The sequence below is a fragment of the Daphnia carinata genome, chromosome 5, assembly GCF_022539665.2.
Source record: "Daphnia carinata strain CSIRO-1 chromosome 5, CSIRO_AGI_Dcar_HiC_V3, whole genome shotgun sequence".
In the NCBI taxonomy this organism is placed as follows: Eukaryota; Metazoa; Arthropoda; class Branchiopoda; order Diplostraca; family Daphniidae; genus Daphnia; species Daphnia carinata.
The window spans coordinates 7,092,932-7,116,059 of record NC_081335.1 but is presented as its reverse complement, the minus strand read 5'-3'; the positions used below and the strand labels follow the sequence as shown (position 1 = coordinate 7,116,059).

General features: G+C 45.8%; 1 protein-coding gene across 1 annotated transcript; it reads left to right on the top strand.

Annotated features, from left to right (window-relative positions):
- The first annotated feature begins 7,390 nt into the window (after nt 1-7,390).
- Nucleotides 7,391-10,753, top strand: LOC130703066 (uncharacterized). Its single transcript, XM_057524686.1, has 3 exons — nt 7,391-7,483; nt 7,644-9,910; nt 9,979-10,753. Exons 1-3 carry the CDS (start codon nt 7,391-7,393, stop codon nt 10,751-10,753), a joined length of 3,135 nt encoding a protein of 1,044 aa, XP_057380669.1.
- The last annotated feature ends 12,375 nt before the right edge of the window (nt 10,754-23,128 follow it).

Sequence of the window (23,128 nt, the reverse complement as noted above, 5' to 3'; positions counted from 1 at the left end):
AAATGAGCTCTAAAAAGCAATAGAAAAAGCATATAATCCTGCAAAAATATTATGAATGTAAATTTTTTTAAAAAAGTTATAATGCAGTGAAAAGGCGTCATATTGATAACGGTGTTTGAAGTGCAGAAACCAATATAAGCCGTTCGGTTTCTTTTTCAACATATCGGAAAAATAAGCCCATTACACATTTAATTTTTTTAAGATGGAGAAATAGGACCTCAAGGCTGGAGAAATAGGACCCTCAATAGGGAGAAATAGGACCCTTCAAAAAATGTTTGAAGATTGGGTCCTATTTCTCCAGGTCCTATTTGTAGGTCCTAAATCTCCGGGTCCTATTTCTCCAGGTCCTATTTCTCCGGCTACCAAAATACAACAAAGACTTACAAACAAAACACATACACATATCATAATACTATTTACACACACATACACTATTTACAACACTCGCGAAGGGAAGCCAGCAGTCATGCAGAGCTCCTTCTTAAGGACTTACGCGAGGGCGGTTAGCAACAGCAGAGCCCCCTCTTAGCATCCTATCGGACATCGGGCCAAATCCCGACTCCCAGTCTGAATAAAAGAGAGGCCAGAAGTCGACTAAGGTTCGACCTGACCTCTAAGGGTGGAAAGGTATCAATAATGAAAGATAAACATGGTTACAAAGTTTAACAAAAGATGGCGGCACTTGAAACGCAGACCACAGGGGGCAACAGTTGCAACAAAACTTAAAAGAATTTCCCATTGCGCGAGACATTTGCTTGAAATAGCTGTGCTTAGCTTCGTAACGCATGCACCAAAAGGATACGAGTGAGCCGAGCTTTCTAATTAAAAACGTGTAGTTAGTTATAGTATCCCCTATAAACATTAAAACTCCGTGAAGACCCATGCTAGGAGCAATTGAAACACCTTGTTCCAATTGCGATCCTTCCGTATGCGCGTCTCCCGTACTGTAGTCTGGCAACAGCGTTATAGCCCTACGCAGCGTATTAACAGAGCTCTTTTTAAAATTTGTTTTTGAATGTTGTTGTGTATTTTGTGTTGTGACGAAAAACAATGTCCAAAAATAGAGTGTCAGATAGGGGACGAACACCTATCTCTGTCATGGAAGAAGCCGTAAATTCGATAATTGATCATAACTTGACATATAGGGGAGCTGCAACAACTTTTGGTCTATCTGTACCGACGTTATATAGATTCGTTGTGAGAAAAAGAAATAGCGAACCACCTAGAATAGGCTACCATCCAGCTAGTAAAGTTTTCACTGCTGAACAAGAAAAATCACTTGAAAAGTATGTTGTAGACGCTCAAAAAAGGTACCATGGGTTAAGAGCCATTGATCTACGGAAACTAGCATACCAGGTTGCTGCAAAATTCATACTGAGATGCCCTGCTACTTGGGAACGAGGTAATTCATATTCAATTATTAATGTAATAATTGTTATAACCTCACCAAACATTGCATAGATGGGCTTGCCGGTAAGGATTGGATTAGGAGTTTTTTGAAGAGACATCCTCGTCTTGCAGTAAGAACTGCTCAGGCCACCAGTTATGCACGAGCAACTGCATTTAACAAACAGACGGTTTCAATGTTTTTTGACAATCTCTACAGTGTTCTACAGAAGTACAAGTTTACCCCAACAGACATATATAACTTGATGAAACGGGTATATTTTAGTATAATCTAAGTATTATTATTTGAACCATCATTTAACAATTCCATAGGACTCACAACTTGCCACAAACCTAGTAAAGTGATTGCTACCAAAGGTTGCAAGACAGTGGACTCAATGACGTCAAGTGAACGGGACACACTTGTCACACTAGGGCTAACGGTTAGTGCAACCGGAAGTGTTGTTCCGCCCATATTTTTGTATCCACGAAAGAGGGACCATCCGACTTACCTTCATGGAGGACCTACGGGGTGCATTGGCAGATGCAATGGAAGTGGTTGGATGTTCCAGCCTGATTTCTTATTTTATATCAAACATTTTGTGGCGTGCTCCAAACCTATTCTGCAACGCAAGATTTTACTAATACTTGATAACCACCACTCACACTTGCGGGTGGAGGTGATTGATTTTTGTAGGGAAAATGGTGTGGTACTAATCACGCTGCCTCCTCACTGCACTCACAAACTCCAGCCCTTAGACCGTTCCGTGTTTGGACCGTTAAAAAAATACTTTAGCTCTGCTTGTTCCGCATGGATGGTGAATAATCCAGACCGGACAATGAAAATAGAGCATATTGCCAGTATAGTTGGTATTGCATTACCAAAAGCAACTAGACAAGAAAATGTAGTTAACGGATTCAAGGTTTGCGGAATTTGTCCGTTTGATCGTGACATTTTCACTGAGGATGATTTCTCACCTTATAATGTCAGCGACCGATGTTTAGAATGAACACAACCTACTGTATCCACAGATGGTAATCCTTAAATTATGTCTTAGACTAACGTTCTACCCAATAATGCTCTATATATTTTTTTTAGTAAATGAAATTTCCTACGAAGAAGCCCATGTTGTAAATCCTAACGCCAATAGTGACGTCCCGTTAGAAAGGCCCCCGACAACATGTTTTTCAATAGATGACGTAAATACCACCCTCAGATTTAATCCAGCTATAGTTTTGCCCCTGCCAGCTCTACCAAGAAAACCTGGTAATCGAGGATAAAAGAGAGGAACATCCATTCTGACAGAAACACCAGAAAGGAAAGCGTTAAATGCAGCTGAAATAAAAAAGAAGAAACAAATGTCTAGAAAAAAACTTGCATTTAATGACAACATCTCAGTTGATACAGCACGAGAAAAGGGAAGGTCTAAAAACAATGCCAGGGACGGGAAATTTAAGCGACCCAGAATGGATAAAGAAAATATTGATGATGTGTTGTGTTTAATTTGCCAGAATCCTTTTTCCGCTGACAAGAATCGTGAGGAGTGGGTTAAATGTACTCGCTGTGAAAATTGGGCACATGAAGCTTACGTAACTGATGATGCTGCTAATTTTTATGTGTTTTAACTGCATGTAAGTAAAAGTCATGTTAACTTGTCATTTACACTATTACGTTGATTGTGTAACGTTTACGTAGACATGTCAGTTCTTCGTCTCAATTGTTGCATTGCTTCTATTCTAGTCACTATGCCGAATACCAATTCAGAAGTTGTCTGATGTCACGGATGCCCCAATAAACAAGACTTTACTGTTAAAGTTCCTCCAATTGTTTTGAAAAAATTTACATACTTTGTTTTCCTATTCCAGTTACTTAAAAGTAAATAATACACATCAACACATATCGTCTGGCGGGTGGCTGACACTTATCGTCTGCTGGGCGGCTGACACTTATCGTCTGCCAAAATATTTGTATTTTTATTTACGATGTTGTTTAAAGAAATTAAATTTTAAAAATTAAATTACCGACATTAACAACAATTGTGATGTAAAGCTGGACAATTTATCTCCATATTATTAACCGTTCTTTGGATTACTAACGGTGTTCTGAACCTAATTCAGAAAACTACCGACATTCATTAAATAACATTTAGTTACTACAGAAAGTTATAAAATAGCTTAAAAATGAAAGATTAAAATTCTTTGTATTGTAACAGCTTCACTGGGTTAAGGTATTGTATTAACACGTAGACAAGATGCAGTACACCAAAACACACAAGACGACAGGTTACAGATAGACTGCTACACAACAACTCCACTAACTCGACTACTCGACGGCTAACCGAACTACTTGAACTGAACTGCTAAAAACAGATCTGAACTGACTTGTCAGAGTCTTTCGGATGTCGGGGCTTTAAAGCTCCCGACATCCGGTCAGAGCGACAAATGCTAGCCAATGGTTGACTTGCGGATCGCCTATCATCGCGCGATAGGCGACAAAGTCCATTGGCGCTACATCCCCCCTCCTACCTAAAAGCACGGGGCGCCTGAAATGTTGACAACCCCATAAAGGAAAGGGTACAAAACTACACATTTAACTTCTGCTGGTTTGGCCAACATTCAGCTGGCCAAAGCGCCTACATTTAATAGGGCTATTGCCTGTTCGGTGACGAGGTTCCCGCCACCGTGCTAGAATCGGATTTGTCCCCGTTTTTGGGCTCTCGCACTTCAGTGACGCGAGCCAATAACAGGATATCGACATGGTTCCTCAACCTCCGATATTCAAACATCAGATACACAATAAGAGGTACTGGAAACAGAAATCCAATAACCCTTTCAAATGGTTGCCGCTTAACGTTCTCCTCTTCTTCCCGTTGTCGGCGAAGGCCTTCGACCGCTTTCAGATGCGAAGTCGCCCCTGCTATGTCTATACGCGTTGGTGGGCGAAGCGCTAATCCTCCATTATTGGGCTCTTTTCGGCTGGTTGCGGTTGCTCCATCACCGGCACCAGCAAGCTGCTCAGCATCCCGACCGCTTCTTCGTCAATGACACTTGTGACATTCATTGGCAGCATCTGTCGGAAGCTCGCTTGCAGAACCCAGTCATCTGAGGTTGCCGAACAAAGTCTTGGGATTTTTATCACACCTGCTGCTGGCAGAACTTGCGGCAAACCTATTCCGCCGATCCTTTTAACAGGGCACTGGAGCACTATAGTCACATCGTCCTTCCCCGCGTAGCCCCACTTTCGTCCTCCGACATAAAACAGATCTATGCCGGCCCACTTTTTACTGTCCAAACGACAATTCTTTTGAATGGCTCCCTGCTCCTGAAGAAACACGGCCGCCGTACAGCTCTTCATTCTTCCTTTCCGGTCAATGGGCTTTAAGAAAGGGCACACACTGCCCATGAACGGCGCACATTTCCGCGCTTCATCAGCGTTGAACTCCACAAACAGTTGACGATCCGGCGACACCCCCAGATACGGAGCCAATCCAGCGTAGGAGTGGGACATCGATTTCCCTTTACTGGTGGCCACTGGCATCGGGAAAACACTGTAAATCTGCAAAGCGTAATTAAATTCGAATACCGGTAAATGAATAAACAACCGGATGTTGCCGTTTGCCAGTGCCGTCTCCACCCTAGCTTCTTGGTAAGCCCTCCAGCCATTACCCCCTTGAAGGGCCGGTGTCAGCCCCCATCCTTGTGGCAACGCCTGTCGAACCGACTCCAACGCTTGATTCAGTACATTCGGGGGGGGGGCACATCAGGGGTGACAGCTTCCCTACTGCTGCCTCCGCCAGCCCCGTCTGCCAGCCGTGCAGGACTTCCGCCGTCCAGTCCGGTGCGCGGTTAGCTTTCTCAATCGACCTCGCGACTTTTTGGAGATAAAGCAATTCCCTCGCCGGGTGTATCCAGCTCTCGTTGAAGGCCTTTCTCAGTTGAGCTTGTTCGCGGCGCATCTGTCCCGACGCCGCCATCAAGCTGTTAATTTCTGCTTCATGTTCCACCAGGTGTCCCAGCGTGACATTCAGGAGTGTCGCTTGCTCCTGAAGAAGGTGCACTACTTCCAGGCCCTTCTTGTCGAAAGATTCGAGCCTTGAATGCACCGACTCTAGCTCTTGGGTGGTAGCGGTCCCAAATAACCAGCTAAGTAATTTGCCTCCAGCGTCGAACATCCCGCGTTTCCTCCGGGTTCCATCACCTTTCAGGGCTCTCTCCAGCTCCCTGAACTCCTGCCGCCGACGCTCCGCTCTGGACTTATTTCTACCAAATCGAGCGCAGGTCCCTCCAAGAATGGCTTTACTTCCATTGGGAAATTTGCCGTCGCGACCTTGTCAAATGCTCGAAGCATTTCGTCCACCCAGTTGATGACACGCTTGATCACCTGCTCCGCCCGTTTGGTTGGTACATCGTAAATGACGATCCATTCAGAATCGCCTAGCGCCAGGGTTCCCTCCGGGTGAAACACCGCTCCTACTGTCACCACGAACTTTCCTTTCATTTCATGCGCTTGGATCATCTGTCCAATGGTACAGATCGCTGATGAAAGCAGCATGTTCTTCATCCATCCTGGTGCCCTTCTTTGTCGGGTCGGACGACCTGGTTGCGGTTCCACCTCCTCTTGCAACCCAGGCCTTGGCTCCTCTTCCACTTGTAGACCTCCACTACAATCTTCCTCCTCTATTACTCCCCGCGGTCGGCGTTTCGCCTTCCCCCTTCCCCCTTGCGCCTTTCGCCTTGGGTTGACTAGCCACCGCAGCAGTATCGCTTTCCAGCGATGTCTCAGGATCTGTGCCCGCACGCGCCACCCCCTCAGGTTCCACCATTGCCCTGGGTTCCTCGGTCACTGCCGTGGTGTCGTCCTCTGGCGTTCCTTCAGGATTGTCAGTACGCGTCACTTCCTCAGCTTCCACCACGCCATCGAATTCGTCCTCCGACTCCACAACAAACTTCTTCATTTGCGAAACATGGACCACAATGGTCCTCTTCCCACAAGGCTTTCGAAGCTCGTAGTTTAAATCAGTAATCTGCCTGACCACCTTGAATGGGCCCACGTACTGGTGCAGTAATTTTTCCGCTAGCCCTTTCTTCCTCTGCGGCCGGAAGACTAATACCAGGTCACCAGGTTCGTATACCGGTGTCTCACTGACTCTGGTATCGTACTGCGTCTTCTGGCGCTGCTGCACCAGGGACAGTCTATCCCTCACGTCCTCCCTCAAGCTCGCCATTGCCTTCACCAGATCCTCTGCATCAACAAGCTTGGATTGACTCGGGCCTGTCGCCGCTAGCAGGTCCGTCGGAATCACTGCTTCCCGTCCATACACCAGCATAAATGGTGTTTCCGCGAAATCGCAATAATTTAATCTGGCACCTACGCCTACCCCTCCTGTCGTTATTCCCCTCCTTTCATCTTTATTAATGTCGTCTGTTATTCGACCATGTTGCGTTAGTTCTTTGATGCCATTTAGGTAACTCTGCTCTTTCTGGAGAATTTCACTGTCGTGAGTGCGACTCCCTTTACTCTTTTCCCATCTTTCTCGAAGCCTAGCAGGCTCAGCTATCTGTATTGTATGCTCTGTGCATGTGTGTCTGTGTGTTAAACGAATTACCCGATAAGCTTTCTGGTTTCTCAGGTAGACTTATACTTTACTGTCTTTTCCCCTATCGTTCCTAACCATGCTGATCCTTCTCAGGTACCACACGCGTCTCATGTACATCGTCATATTCTGTATATACTCTCACCGTTCATCACTCATCATTCATCAGTCTCGAATAAACTCTATGGCAAGAGAGAGAGGGCGAGCTGTCTAGCAATCTATTTTACTGGTTCCACATCCATAGAAACATTTGGTCCTTCGAACCGGAGTCAACAACCCTTTGTTGGCCACACTCATTCCAGGCCTCTGTGATCAGTTAATGCCCAGCAATCCTTGTTGGCCAAGTCTTCTAAATCCTCTACAACCACACAAGCCTACATCTCGTCGTCAGACAGCCGGGAACTTACACCATGACCGACCGAGTTGTTCAACAACCACTGGAAGAGGCTTCAAGACTTGAAGAAGAGGACGCTGCGTCTACAACTAATCGGACGGAAGCACGGGCGAGAGAAGCAAAACTTAAAGAGGAGGACACTCCGTCGACAAATCACTACGACGGGGAGAAGAATAGTGACTCTGATAACTAGTAGAGGCTCAAGAGGAGCAATACTGGGCCTACTTCGTCACTGTGATGAGCTTCTGCTCAGAGCGTCCCTTCTACAGACGGAACATTTGTCGGCTCTGGAGGACGACGAAGAGGCAGAACGTCAAGATAACCTCCACCTCACGCACGTAACTCGAGCCGGAGAGATCACCGAAGCAGCCAAGGCCTACTTGACTAGCAGAGAAGGTGAAGCTGCGTCTGGGATTGACTTCGTCGACAACGTTCCGGTAGCCCCTACTGTCCCACCGTCTGAGATTCAACGTAGAGAGCAGGCCCGTCTAGAAGAGCTGACCATCGCCCAAAGGAGATGTGATGAAGCTCGAGAACGCGCCAACCATGTTCGGGAGGAGTGCCATTCGGCCCAGGCGGCCTTAAGGCAGTTGACCGGTCGACCAACGGATCCGGATCAGTTTTCTTCCGTCAGCCAGCAAGTGGCTAACGCAGATCCTCTGGTGAATGAATGGCTTGCGCAGCAACGGCGCATCAACAACAAACAAGAAACACCTGACGATTGGATTGACCAATACAGCGCCGGTCTGCTACCCCCGGTCTCCAACAACCTTTCTGCCCGTTCTGCTGTCTCGGCGGAACTCGCGTCCTATCAAGGGAAATCTTTGGAGTGGTTCGAATTGATTGACCTCTTCCGGGCCTTGGTACACGACACTCCAAAGTCGCCAGGGGAAAAATTGGCCCTCCTGAAGCTATATCTGGAAAACGAATGTCTTGACGTGGTGTATGGTTTAGGCGGTGGCGAGACGGCCTATATTCAAGCGTTGGTGCGTTTGAAAGAGACTTATGGGCGTCGCGACGTCATGAGAGCGGCCCATCTTCAGGCTCTCGACCGACTGGAACTTAAAGGTGAAGCCGGAGCATTCAAAAGATTTGCCGAAAGAGTTCGCTCCCATCTGTTCGATCTTAGCCGAATTGGGGAGATGTCCACCGCCGACGTGATAGAGAAAATATGCCTGAAATTGAACCTTCAAGACAGACTCGCTTGGAACGAAGAGCGACACGGCCGCCTGGAGCGACGGAGTCTGAACGATTTTGGAACCTGGCTCTGTTCGAGAGCATCAGCCTACCAAAACGCATATAGTATCGCTGCCAGTCAAGCTAATTTCTCCGCTCCGATGAACAAAGGATTCAACCCGCGGCGAACGAGAATCCACCAGGCGTCATCAAAAACTCATGAAGGAGGTATCGGCATGCAGTCTAATAAACCTTATTGCTTCAAGTGCGAGAAGGGGCATCGGCTGTCTGATAGTGAGGACTTCAAGGCACTTCCCATTGGCGAGAAGATTCAGTTTTGCATGAGACGACGACTTTGCTTCAACTGTTTTAGCTGCAAGCATTCTGTCCGTGAATGTCCAACAAGCCGTCCATGCAAACACACCGATTGTCGCTACACCCACCACCCTTTACTACACGATTCAGAGAAGTTGCCGGTTAAGACCGTTCATCCATCTACGGCCCGAGCGGAGAAAGAACATCGAGTTGCGCTGGGCATGCTGCGACTGCAGGTACAAGGAAGCGACGGGGGTTGGTGCTGGGCCAACATCTTCACCGATGAGGGGAGCGACACTACCCTGGTGCGCAGCGCCTTTGCCACATCACTCAAAATCAGAGGCTCTCCGCAGGTCCTTACCGTAGATGGTGCTGGTGGCGTGGTGACACGTTACCCATCCGAGCTTATACACTTCCAGTTACGTGCCGAATCCGGCGAGATCATCACTCTCGAGGGGTCTACCATGAGGAAGGTGGCAAGTCCAGCTCCGACAACCGACTGGAGCAAAGAGAAAATGCGGTGGCCACATTTACGAGATCTGCCAGTAGGAGAGGTAAGAGGCAAGGTTGACATCCTCATCGGGACGGACCATCTACACCTACTTGCCGCCCGAGAGTCGAGAGAAGGTGAAGATTACGAGCCGATCGCGTCCAGGACTCGTCTCGGATGGATTATTCGAGGCGTTACCAACGGAGAGGCTCATGCCCTGGCAGTGCGCAGTTTCATTATTGCCGGCCGGACCCAATTAGACCGGTTGACTTCTGAGATGCGTCGCTTCTGCGACACGGAGGCGTTCGGAACGGAATTCAAGCAAGGCTGTCTATCTCCCGATAATCAGAGAGCTATGGCGCTCGTGAAGGGGAAGACACGAAAATTAGCCGTCGGTTACGAGGTTCCTATCATTTGGAGAGAGGGGGAACCGGACCTCCCGAACAATAGAGCCATGGCCGTCAATCGTTTCCAGAGTCTACTGAGGAGATTTCAACATCAGCCGGAACTCGAACGGGACTATGAGGCCGCCATGCAGAAGACCCTGGACCAAGGGTACGCATCCCGTGTGGAGGATCCGGCTGACGCGAAATATTTTCTCGCCCACCACGGCGTTTATAAAGGGACGAAGCTGAGAGTTGTGTTCGATGCTGCCGCCCCTTCAGAGGGAAAGCTCTCAACGACGCCATCATAGGAGGACCAGCACTGCAACCAGCGCTGGCGGCCGTTATCACCCGTTTCCGGCAGGAAGAGTGTGCCTGGGCTTCAGACATTGAGGCGATGTTTAGTCGCCTTCGTCTATCTGCGGAAGATGCGAGATTTTTCTGTTTCTTATGGAGACAGAAATCATCTGGCAACATGGTGACGTACAAGATGGATAGGTTGCCTTTCGGAGCAAGTTATTCCCCGTTTGTAGCCATTCATACGATCCAGCGGATTGCAGAAGACGCTGGAGTAGAGGAAAAGATGGCCGTTGCTGTTCGAGAACGGATGTACGTGGATGATTATCTGAGCTCCGCGCCAACCGTTCAAGAAGCTGTACAAGAAGCATCCGCCGTGAGAAAAATGCTAGCGGACGCGGATTTGAACCTACAACGTTGGGTGTCCAACTCGCCCGACTTCCTGCAGCAGATGACCGTCAGCACCGGACTGAGTTCATCAAATATTCATCAGTTGGGGAGCAATTGTGAGGAAAAGGTCCTAGGGGTTTTCTGGGACGTTCATTCCGACACTTTGGGTTTTAAAGTTGCCGAAGCGCCCGATGTCAAATTCACCAAGATGGAGCTGGCCAGTCGAGTAGCCGGAGTTTTCGACCCCTTGGGCACCGCGTCGCCGATTATCGTGAAGGCAAAAATCCGTCTCAGAATGCTGGGACAGAGCGGACAACAATGGACGTAGTAGGTGAAGAAGACGCGAGCTGGTGGCTTCTCTGGTTCAAAGAGTTACAATGTCTAAACCGAGTTGCGATGCCCCGTTGCTTATTTCCAAATCGTGAAACCCTTGAGTCGTCGGAACTTCATACTTTCTGCGACGCGTCGGAAGAGGCGTATGCGGCCGTCCTTTATGTCCGGAGTGTTTTCTCCAGTGGCCAAGTGGTGATTCGGCAGGTGAAGGCGACCAATAAGCTTGCCCCAAAAAAGACCATATCGGTGCCGAAACTTGAGCTGAACGCCGCATTGTTAGGCGCCCGTATGACCCAAGCCGTGCAGCAAGCTCTACCAGCCCATATTCATCGTCGTAGTATATTTGTAGTCATGTTAGTCATTGTAGTCGTGTTAGTCATATTTGTAGTCAAGTCTACAAAGAGAGCGCTCTACAACGCTCTGCAGCAAGAGAAAGGAGATTTTCGTTATCCATCAGAAGATCTTCTGCGTATTCTACTCTACGAGGTAGCTGGGCTCTTGAATACTCGTCCATTGATCTACTCAAGGTCGGATCCTTCCGACTTCCGCCCGTTGACGCCCAACGACTTCCTGAATAGAGCTCCCACTGCTTACCCACCCGCCGGATTGTATAGTGATGCACAGCCAAGAGATCACTACCGATATCTGCAACGCGCCCTCAACTTATTCTGGGATATTTGGAAGACCGTCTATTTACAATCCTTGGCTGAGAGGAAGAAGTGGCAAACTCGCCGTCCAAATCTGGAAATTGGAGACGTCGTGTTGGAAATCAACAAGGGTTTCGAACGAGGTGTATGGAGCATCGGGCATGTCGGCCAAGTATTTCCGGGCCCTGACGGCTGCGTGAGATCAGTGGAGGTTCAACTTCCGTCCGGAGTCTTCCGCCGCGGAATTACAGAACTGTGCCTGCTTGAAACTAACTCAGCCGTTCCGGCCTCGGGGGAGGATGTTTCCGCGAAATCGCAATAATTTAATCTGGCACCTACGCCTACCCCTCCTGTCGTTATTGCCCTCCTTTCATCTTTATTAATGTCGTCTGTTATTCGACCATGTTGCGTTAGTTCTTTGATGCCATTTAGGTAACTCTGCTCTTTCTGGAGAATTTCACTGTCGTGAGTGCGACTCCCTTTACTCTTTTCCCATCTTTCTCGAAGCCTAGCAGGTCTCAGCTATCTGTATTGTATGCTCTGTGCATGTGTGTGTGTGTGTTAAACAAATTACCCGATAAGCTTTCTGGTTTCTCAGGTAGACTTATACTTTACTGTCTTTTCCCCTATCGTTCCTAACCATGCTGATCCTTCTCAGGTACCACACGCGTCTCATGTACATCGTCATATTCTGTATATACTCTCACCGTTCATCACTCATCATTCATCAGTCTCGAATAAACTCTATGGCAAGAGAGAGAGAGAGCGAGCTGTCTAGCAATCTATTTTACTGGTTCCACATCCATAGGAACAAATGGTGTATGTTTGGTGCTCTCCTGGCGCGCCGAGTTGTAGGCAAATGTGACAAAGCCGAGGAACTCGTCCCAGTCCTCGTGACTTTAGTCCACATACATCGCCAGCATGGTCACCAGCGTCTTGTTTTGCCGCTCCACAAGACCATTGGCCTGTTGGTGGTAAGGCACCGTCATCCGATGTGAGAGTCGTAGAAGGGCGAACACCTCACGGGTTACTTCTGCCGTAAAACACTTCCCTTGGTCGGACGTCACCTCCCGCGGAAATCCATGCCGCAACACGATTTCCTCAACGAAGAATTTTGCTATTTGCCGAGCCGTGGCATCCGGTACGGCCCTTGTTTCTACCCACTTAGTAAGGTAGTCTATGGCAACGATCACGTTTGTATTCCCGCTTCGTGATCGCGGGAATGGACCCAGGACATCTATCCCGATCCTTTCGAAGGGTCCTCCCACTTGAGTAATCTCCATGAGTCCCTTCTTTCTCCCTTGATCCGGCTTCCGTGTCTGACAATTTTTGCATGCCTTGACATACCGGATAACTGCTGTATCCATCTTCGGCCAGTAAAACCTCTGCCGAGCCCTCTCCAGAGTTCTTGCTTGTCCAAGGTGCCCCGCCGTAGGTTCATCATGAACCCACGACAGTGCTTCCTTCCGTTTCTCTGGACGCACGCAGAGCCCCCTTCCTCCACCCTCTCCTGTATTGGGTAACGCGACAGGGCATCTGCATCCTCATGGAGACTTCTCTTCTTGTAGCAGATGCTTATGGCGTACTCTTGCAACGACAAACTCCATCGTTCCAGTCTGCCACTCAGCTCCTGTTTTGTCATCAGCCAGCACAGGGCATGATGATCTGTCTTAACCACCACCTTCGTTCCCCAGATGTATGGGCGAAACTTCTTCATGGCCCATACAATGGCCAGGCACTCCTTCTCGGTGATTGAATAGTTCCTCTCTGACTTGTTTAACACTCGGCTCGCAAATCAAATGGGCATAGCGTGCCCGTGCCTGTCTTGCATCAACGCTGCGCCTATTCCGTAGTCGCAGGCGTCGCTCCCTCCAGCTTCGATAATGCATCGTCGATGCGCGGAAGTGGATATACGTCCTTCGTCGTAACATCATTTAACCGTCTGTAATCAATGCAGAATCGCCATTTCCCATCCTTCTTCTTCACAAGGACGATTGGCGATGACCAGGGGCTTTGCGCAGGTTCAATAACCCCCTGCCGTAACATCTTGTCTACCTCCGCCTTAATGAGTTCCCGTTCCTGCCAGGCGCGTCGCCTTGGTAATTGCTTGATCGGCGCCGCATCACCCGTAGGTGATGTGACCAGGACAGTACACTGTCCAAGACAATCGCTGCCTTCAGCGAACACATCTTGAAAACTCATCAAAAGTGAAATGAGGTCCATGCGATCTTCTCCTGTCAGTGACTTCGCCACACATTCCTCGAACATAGCCGGGGCTCGTTTTCCAGGCCGTTCACTGCCCCTTCCGGCTGCACGACCATCTTCCATTTCCAGCGGAAGACCGCTGCTCTGGTCGACAGCCACCAATTGCCCAAGCAATGTCCCTTCCACAATCACATGATCTGGGTGATCGAAGTTCATTACGTGAACCACTGCATCCGACTTGGTGCAGTCAATCAACGCGTGACTCGCTGATAAGCCGCTTTTCTCGAGCAGCATCTTCGACGGGCGGAGGAGCATAATTGCATCTTTACTTCCTCCCTCCAGGATAGACACCTTCACCGGCACAGCACTCCTTTTCGGCACCGTGACACACACTGTTGCGGTCACCTTCCTCAAGGCATCTCCTCCTCCGGCTGCTCCAATGTCGATCGCCCCAAGCTCCACTGTCGGAGGGCTGCTAAAGCAGATCTTTAATTCCTTAAAGAGCTTCAGTAAATTCCTTCCCAAGATGAAGTCGGGTCCAAAAGTTTTCAGCACGACAGCTTCTCCTTCCACCGACGTGTTCTTATTTCTCACCGTCAGGGCAACTTTCCCTCTTGGTTGCATCGGTTGGCCATCGGCTGTCACCACCATGGGTCCATCCCATGGGGTAATTCTCAACTTCAATTTGCTTGTTAATGACGGCGTAATTACAGAAATTACCGCTCCCGTGTCCACTAAAGCTTCAACGGGGCATCCACCAATCCAAATTTTTTCGGTGGGCTGCTGATCGCCGCCATTGGTCGCTCCATTTGATTGGCTCTGCTCTCCGCCAATCACAGCACAGGCTGCTTTTGGCTCCGCCCCCTCCGGCTTCGTAGGCTTTGTAGGCTTTGGCGTGCCGTCTCGCTTCTTTTCCTTTGGACAATTCCTTGCGATATGCCCTTCTTCGTCGCAATTATAACATCGGAATGAGTTCTTCTTCGGCTTCCGGTTATTTTCGCTTTTTTCACCGCCGCTGGTTTTCTTTCCCGACGGCCCTCTCGCCTTCGCCAGCTCATCGCGCAGCTCCTGTATCTGCCGTTGGAGCTCTTGCATCTTGTCAAAGCCTACTCCCCCGATGGGAGCTTTCTCATTTTCCCGGCGCGCATCCTCATAGCCTCTTTCATAGGCCGTTTTCACAGCATCTGCATGGAGTCTTGCTTTTTCCAGAAACTCCTCGCAGGTCGTGATTCCGAGCACGTACAGTCTTTCGTAAAGCCCTGGGCTTAACCCCCTGAACAGGTGGTCAATGCACACTTCTTCCGCCATATATGGTTGCACGATGCGGCACAAATCCATAACGTCGTGGTAATACTCCGTTATGCCTTCGTCTTTCCCCTGGACTCTCATCCGCAGCTTCCTCTCCAGTTGTCGCTTCAAGTTTACCGCAACAAACTGCTTCAGAAACAACGACTTGAGCCCAGGTACTTCCCTCTCGCGCGCTAGCTGCCCCTGCTCTGCCACGAATCTCTCTCTTCGGTCTTCCCAGTGCTCCGGACGAGCGTTCCGCGCCTCAAGGCCTACAATCCATTTGTAAGCCGCTCCCTCGAGCGACACGTCTATCGCTCTCGCCAAGTCATTATTGGTCCATCTGTTGTGGCGACCGATCCTTTCAAAACGATCAATCCACTTCACAGCATTTTCCTTCGCCGTGCCGCGGAATTTCTCTGGCTCCTTATACTGGAAGATCGGCCTCTCCGCCATGTCCTCCTCCTCTGCCAGAAAAAGATCCCAAGCTAGTTCCTCTTCCTGGGCTATGGACTGGCGTCTTGGTGAACCCCCGACACTAAGTCCACTTCTTTCCGGCCTGAACAACACCACTGCGTGCGGCGTGCTAGACGCTCGAGGTCGTAGACCTTCGCGAAGGCTTCCTCTTTCAAAGTCCGCTCTTCGCTCTTCCGCCGCGTCACGTTCTTCTCTCGACAGCTGCTCACTCTCAGCACCTGACGATCTCTCGGTGATACCAGTGGTGTCGGCTTCCACGCCTACCGTGCTTCTTCCGTCACCGGCGCCTTCCGCTTGCACTGATACTGGACGCGCCCCTTCCTGGTTTTCGGTCACCAACTCCTGCGTCGCGAGCGAATTCGTTGCAATAGTCCGCTGAACTCGCGACCCTTGATCGCTGCCAACGGCCTCCACCTTCCACTGCCTGCTTTCCGCCGGAATGGCTTGTATTACGATCCTTTACTGGCTTACGGGCCCTGCTACTTGCGGGATGTGCGACACAGCGTCGTCCACCTCTGGTCGTCGCGTTTGCAATTTCCGGCCTCGGTCGACAACCCACTCTTCCTGTCGCTCCTCTTCTCCCGCTCCGGCTCGTGTGACGACCGCGGTCCCAACAACACGGGCACCCTCACGATGCTCGTATGCCACCCTAGGCTCGTATCCCCCTTTTTCCGCCGCCCACCTGGTTTCCTGACTCTCGAATACCTGGTGACTCAGAGCCTCCACGAATTCCTCACCCTGTTGTTCGGAATCCAACTCAAACTGTGTCAAATCTGGGATACTTCCTTGTTGGGAAACCTTTTCGGCTACGCACGCACCTCTATCGATCTCACTCACCTCACCAGGGGGACCTCTTGATCGCCCCTTAGACCGCACTGATGTTGTACCTGCCTCCTGTAATCTCGTAGAAGCCCGTGCCACTGCACTTAGAGGTGCCGTTGGCCTCAAGCCCGTGTAATAGGTCTGAATCTCCTTCACCGCCTCTTCAGCTGCTCGCCTACGAATCCTTTCCCCAGCGTCTGGAATCACACCTCTCCCGTGTGACATCAAAACGAGGACCCACCGCGACCCACTGTCAATTACACGTTCTATCAGACCGTTGTTGTGGCCTCGTGCCCAACAATAAATTGCTGAGTTCGACTTCCAGAGACCCCTCACAACAAACGCCTACCTGAGTTAAACGTACAGCTGACCAGTTGAGAACGCAGGAGCATCTCCACCATGTAACAGCTCCACTGGGTTAAGGTATTGTATTAACACGTAGACAAGATGCAGTACACCAAAACACACAAGACGACAGGTTACAGATAGACTACTGCACAACAACTCCACTAACTCGACTACTCGACGGCTAACCGAACTACTTGAACTGAACTGCTAAAAACTGAACTGAACTGACTTGTCAGAGTCGGGGCCTTAAAGCTCCCGACATCCGGTCAGAGCGACAAATGCTAGCCAATGGTTGACTTGCGGATCGCCTATCATCGCGCGATAGGCGACAAAGTCCATTGGCGCTACATCCCCCCTCCTACCTAAAAGCACGGGGCGCCTGAAATGTCTATTGGCGCTACAGTATTAATGTAAAAAATTCACAAAAATACGTATCCAAGATTCTGAGATACCGTCATTTTAGTTTCTTCGTAAAACCGGGAGCTCTCTTATGGGAAAACCCACGTTTCAATTGCCCAGACACCCTGTTTCAATTGCCGAGCAGAATTGGCAATTGAAACATCTTTAGGTACCTCCAGTTTTTTACACATAGCAGATGTTCATCTTTGTCGAACCCACCCAAAAACATACTGTTATGTAGCTGTGACAAATCTATATATTATTTAATTTAGTTGGACGATTTTTGTAATCGTAGGGAACAAAAATTAGTTTTATGTGCCAACCACGCCCTTCCTCCCCTACTATTTTTGTCCGTGTACGAGCAGTGCAATTCACGGCTTCACATTCGATTCCTAAAAGGCGAAGAGAAACAAATATATACACTGTATTACTAATCAAAGGCAAGCAGTTTTACACATTTTAACTCACTTATTAATATGACATACCTATATTTTCTACTTGAATCTCCAAGATGCAGCAAACCTGCAACTCACGAGAGTTAAAAGTCAGAGAACAGACAAACTATTTTTGTGATGTGTGCACTGTTAGTTTTAGTTAGCGGTTTTCGTACCGAAAAATAGTCTGAAAGCGGTGGACAAGGGACGCATGATTTAACCGACGAAAACCGACGGTACGTTTCCGGAAACGAAAATCATCGGTATTTTTCCGACTCTTTTCGGTAAGTTTCTTCGACGAAACTCGTTATAAAATACCATCGAAATTGGCCAATATAATTATTAATATACAGCTAAAAATGCATCCTTATCCTCATGGATAAGGATGTTAAAATAAAAAAAAAGGAAAATTTTTATGGAAACAACTGAGTTTATTATCCGATAACAATCAATAATAAATCGATCACGAAAATCACGACCAGTGAAGAACTACGCACACGCAAAAACAAGATTTTTAAAATTACATAACTTTCTCTCGTTCCTAAGTGTTCGCCTTGGTCGGACCTGTAGTTAAGATAAAAGTTACACGACATGATAGTTGAGAATAAATAGAATTAACTTACTGGTATGTAGATGCAAATCCTGGACTAATATTTTGGAGCAGCTGGGTGTTGTGCTGGTTATGTATGGCAAGGTAAACGTATTTTTAACAGATGATTGATTGATTGGAAACGATGACTTACTACTCCTAAATTCGACTTCAAATTTTTGTTTACCATCGAATGACTGAATGGTAACTGATTTAGTTATATCTTCTATGGTTTTGAAGAAAATTACAAAACACACATGAACCTTAAGTAACAGAAAAAGAACAACAGATAAATTGAAAAGAGAAAGTTCTTTTCATCAAAATAGAAATAGTACGTACCGAGTTACACAAAGTAGTCGTTCTCCATGAACTATAAAATCAAAGCTCCACCGTCACTTTAGATGAAGATGAAGCCGCATAGCAGTGCTGCCAAACTTTGTGAAATTTTCACCTATTCGGAATTGTTAATGTCTAATAAAGGGCTTTGAGTTGCTTTGAGGGATATCTATGATTGCATTGTTTTTTAATTGCATTGCACAAAATTTATATTTCCTGCAAATGTAAAAATTGTGAGATTTCCAATTTGGCATGTGTAAATTTAAAAGACGATTGGACGGGGTAAGAGTGTGGGGAGTAGTTGGAATTAGCAGACTTTACTTATTTCATCCACACGACTTTACATATTCACACACAAAATCCGACGAAAACCATTAACCAAATGTACCTTTGCGGAAATCACTCGCGATTAACGTTTTCAGTTTGTTTCTAACGAACGAAGAGCATTAACCAGAGATTACCTTTGCGAATATCGCAAACTCCGCTCGATGTTAGTTGCCCCCTAACCGACGAAAGGCGTAACCCGAAATTAACAGTGTGATCGTTTCAAGCCTCACGAAAACATAAACAATTAACAGCGCCACTTTTCGGGGTAGCAACTTCGTTTTTTAGTTCGTTAACGCCATTATCTGTTGCGTCAATTTTTATTTGATCTATATTTAAGAATTAATACACTCTCAGTTTTTGATTTCTACTTTTTCACTGCTTTTGGCTACCATTTGGTAGCGAAATGAAACATGCTACCAAATGGTAGTACTTGCTACCATTTGGTAGAAAAGTCGTCGTTTTTTATATAGTAGAGAAAAAGTGGAGAAAAGTAGATCCTTTACCAATGCGTCTACCATTAAAAAATTCTGCATTGGTAGATCATACTACCATGGAACATACACTACCATATTCCTTCTATTTTTCTACTTTTCTCCCACTTTTTCTCCTACTATTTTACCACTTTTTTCAATTTTTAGTATACGCGCGAAAAAGGTTTGATTTGAAAAATACTCTTTATTGCAAAATACAAAAAACCACAGAAATTTCCGGGTTGCTCTGGGAACCATGTAAAATAGAGAAACTTCTTGGTATTTAGAATACTAAACATATAGTTTTGAATTTACATAAATGCGCTTTGAACGTTAGTTACATAAACATATCTAGATAAGTCAAAACATTTAACATATAGGGAAACATGCTTTTTCAGAAAAATTATCATATAATGAGATCCAGTGTAGGCTATTTCAATTTCTGTATGCCCACTTTCTATGCATTTAACTGTGTAAAAAAATCTGCGACTGAAGGACGAATTCTACCAGGGTGGACATTGAAAACGTAAGAATAAAAAAAATAATAAAATGTGCTTAGGAGTGTAGGGTATTTAATACGAAACATATGAAACGACGCGAAGAGGTTCTTGAACGCCTTAATTGAGCTGGTACCGCTTGATATGAATTCCCCTTCACAGACAATGCTAAAACAGATTGGGTTTCTCAGCGAACCTACACAACACATAAAAGGTGACTCCTTGAGATGGGGCTTTTTCTCGATAATTGATAAAATGTCTTCATTAGCCTATTTGAAAACAATGAGTGAAATTATGAAGCAATAACAAAAATACTAGGTGTATACCTTGATGAAATAAACCACTCGTTCAATGATTGAATCCTGGCTAACAACGCGAATCTTCTTTAAAGATGGAATCAGTCGCATTACTAGAACCAATAGTTTAAGGCATTCTAAATTTAATTTCATTAAATGTTTGACCTTCATTGAAATTTAAAAAAACATTACCATCTTCCGTGTCTGGAATGGGAACATTTGATCTCAAGGCATATTTTATTACCAATGGTCCTTGCGCCAAAATAAAAGTCTCCTCAAAGTGTCCCGCCTTCGGGAATGCCAGTAGGAAATCACGGAAAATCTAGGATGTTATGGATGTATTAAGAAGCGTATTAGAAAAGGCATAAATGCATAAGTCTATGTATACCAAATTTTGGCAATCACGGAAGCGAGGATACTCCGCAAGTATCTGCGTAGTGGTCCATTGACCTACAGAAATTTGATGTTGTCTGTAGTTATATGTAGACGCCATATGCTCTTGAATTGTGTTTTCATTAGAACCCTGTTCAGGTAAATGTGTCTTCATCCATTCAATCTAAGAAAGAAAACCAGATAATTTTGAAAGATGAATGAAATCTTGAATGTATTAACAAACCAATTACCTTGAATATATCTTCATCTTCATTGAAAGCGGGGTCTCTATCACCATTAAGCTCGTTGTCCGGCCTGCGATTGGACTTTGTCCTTTTAGCCGGGCAGCAGCAGTCTTTGGTTTCCAGACTTTTTTTTTTCCTTGACACTTCGGACTTCGACCGCATAGTTTTCAGACGAGTATCGATGAAACCGTTAGTTAATTTTGGATTAAAATAGTAAGTATAGTTCGTCAGGCTAGAACCGTCAGAACAAGGGACAGCCAAACATGGAAAAGCTTTAACAATTGCCTTTGCAAGTTCTTCTTTGAGGCTGCTCGGTGGATATAAATCTTCTTTCCCAGAAAGCATGCACATATGGCTCACAAGTATTCGTACCAACGTTTTCCGTTCATCTACTTCTAAATACGCTTCGTTGCGATCCATAAATGATTTAACAATTTTTCTACCTTCTGACGACTCCTTCAAAATTGAAATAACTGGAAATGTATCCTGAAACCAAACAAGAAAAAAAAATTATTACTTCTTATGCTTGCTAATAAATATGTTTGACTATGTATACATCAGACTTGCTGATAGGATCTGCATGTGCGTCGGTAATGCTTTCATTTACGTGAGTTACGTCGTCAATTCCTTGAAGTTCGATTACCGTGCCATTGGCACATAATTCAGGAATGATTTCATTGTTCCTCATTGAGGCAGAAGCATTTTCGGCGACAAGATTTTTCACACGTTTTTGCAATTTGATTTTGTGGCCGAGGGACAAACTTAAGCCATCGATTTGTTTTTCAGTCAATGAAAGAAGGCATTCTCCATCAATATCTTCCCCTGAAAAAACAAAAACATCATTAGAAAATCTAGAAACAAACAGAGTTTTGGCTCCAGTTAGTACAGCTAGTGCAGTGACAGTTTAAAAAAACCAAATAGAGGAAGACGAAAAAATTTTGCAATTCTTTGTTTTTAAATTTAATTGACCTAAAGCAAAATTCAAACCCAGTGCCTCGGTGAAACAAAATTTGTTGTATCGCATTGTTTGAAATTTTGGAGTATCCATAGTGGCTCGCAATCAGGCAGGGTTTCAAATTCTACAATAGCAAGGCCTTCAAGATATGATAATTTTTCAACTCTAAATGAATGGAAATGATCGTCAAAACAGACTGTTTTGCATGGAATTACAGCAAAGTATAATGCGCTGTCTTTGACGGCCATTTTATGGACAAGTCCAAATTCAGGATACCCGTTGTCAGTTTTGTAACTAGGGTGAAGCAAAATAACGGACCCTGTGCGATACTCCCTCCCTTTACATTTAACCCATTTGGGAACTTTAAAATCGCATTGAAATTTTTCAGGGTTTAAGTTTAGAAAAACGAATTTTGCTCCACTACTTTTATCACAAGGACCCAAAACAAAGTCCTCAGAATGAAAAATGTTAGTATTCAAAATTGCAGCACAAGACACGGTCTGGAGATGGTCGGCAACACTTTTTACAATGTTGACAAAATTGCAATTATAATGCGCCACTCGTTTGCATATGTTGTGATACGCTTCAAAACGCATACACCAATATCGAACCGGTGGACCATTCTCCCTTATGACGGTTGCATAGTGAACTAAATGATGAAATTTATTAATAGGGTTGATGTCCTTAAATAGTTTGTTAAAACAGAAAAATATTTGATTAATCAAGTCCTCTAGTATCACAGTGTGTTCCAATGCGATACTTGGGGCAAAAACAATATCCATTATTCTGTTTAACATTAAAATAAGCTCAAAGTAGGGATCATCAGTTTCAATTAAATCTCCAATGATCAATGGAAGCATTCGGATCAAGCACCAGTTTTGTGACGCGCGCTGTTTTGTACTATAATTTCCCCTTTTTCGAATTAAAACATCTGTAAATTTTGGCGAAGGCTTGTTCTTCTTATCATAATAGCTGTAACTAAAGCGCTTTAAACGATTATTCAATTCCTCTGCTACGAAAAAGTTTTCAGTATTTTTCGAAAACTCACGAAACACAAGCATAATAATAAATGGAACTATTCCTTCCAAAAAATCATGCATACAATCAAGAATTAAATTGTTGGTTACGTGAAAATAACCACTTTTGTTCAAGTGGCAATTAAATTTAATTCCAGTAAGTGGAGTGGATTGACCGTTTGTCAACTTTGCCTCTCTTGCAGCAACGTCATAATTCTCTTTAGTTCGCATTTCCAAACTATGCGTATTTGAGTTACGTTTTATTTGGTCTCTGCTCAAAAGGCAAAGTCGACAAAATTTCGTAGCAGATGGCGATGAAAACCCAAACAATTCATGAATGCCCTTTGTATCGCCACAAACAGAAGAAATTGTACCATGGATACGAAATCCAGGTAAATCAGAAACATCTAATAACATCCCTTGGTCAGATTCAAGAATTTTCATTTCTTTTAGTAATTCGTCAATGATAAATTTGAATTCGCTGTTTTTCAAATCTTTACTAAAGCAAACCGCAAAAGGATGAATGTTTACAAGACGCGAATTTTCTAATGGAGCCAAATTTTCTATTCGAAAGCAAAACATACCCAACTCATGTTTTTTAGTCTTGCTGCCAAGCGGATTTGTGACTTCAGTTTCATCAAAAAAAAT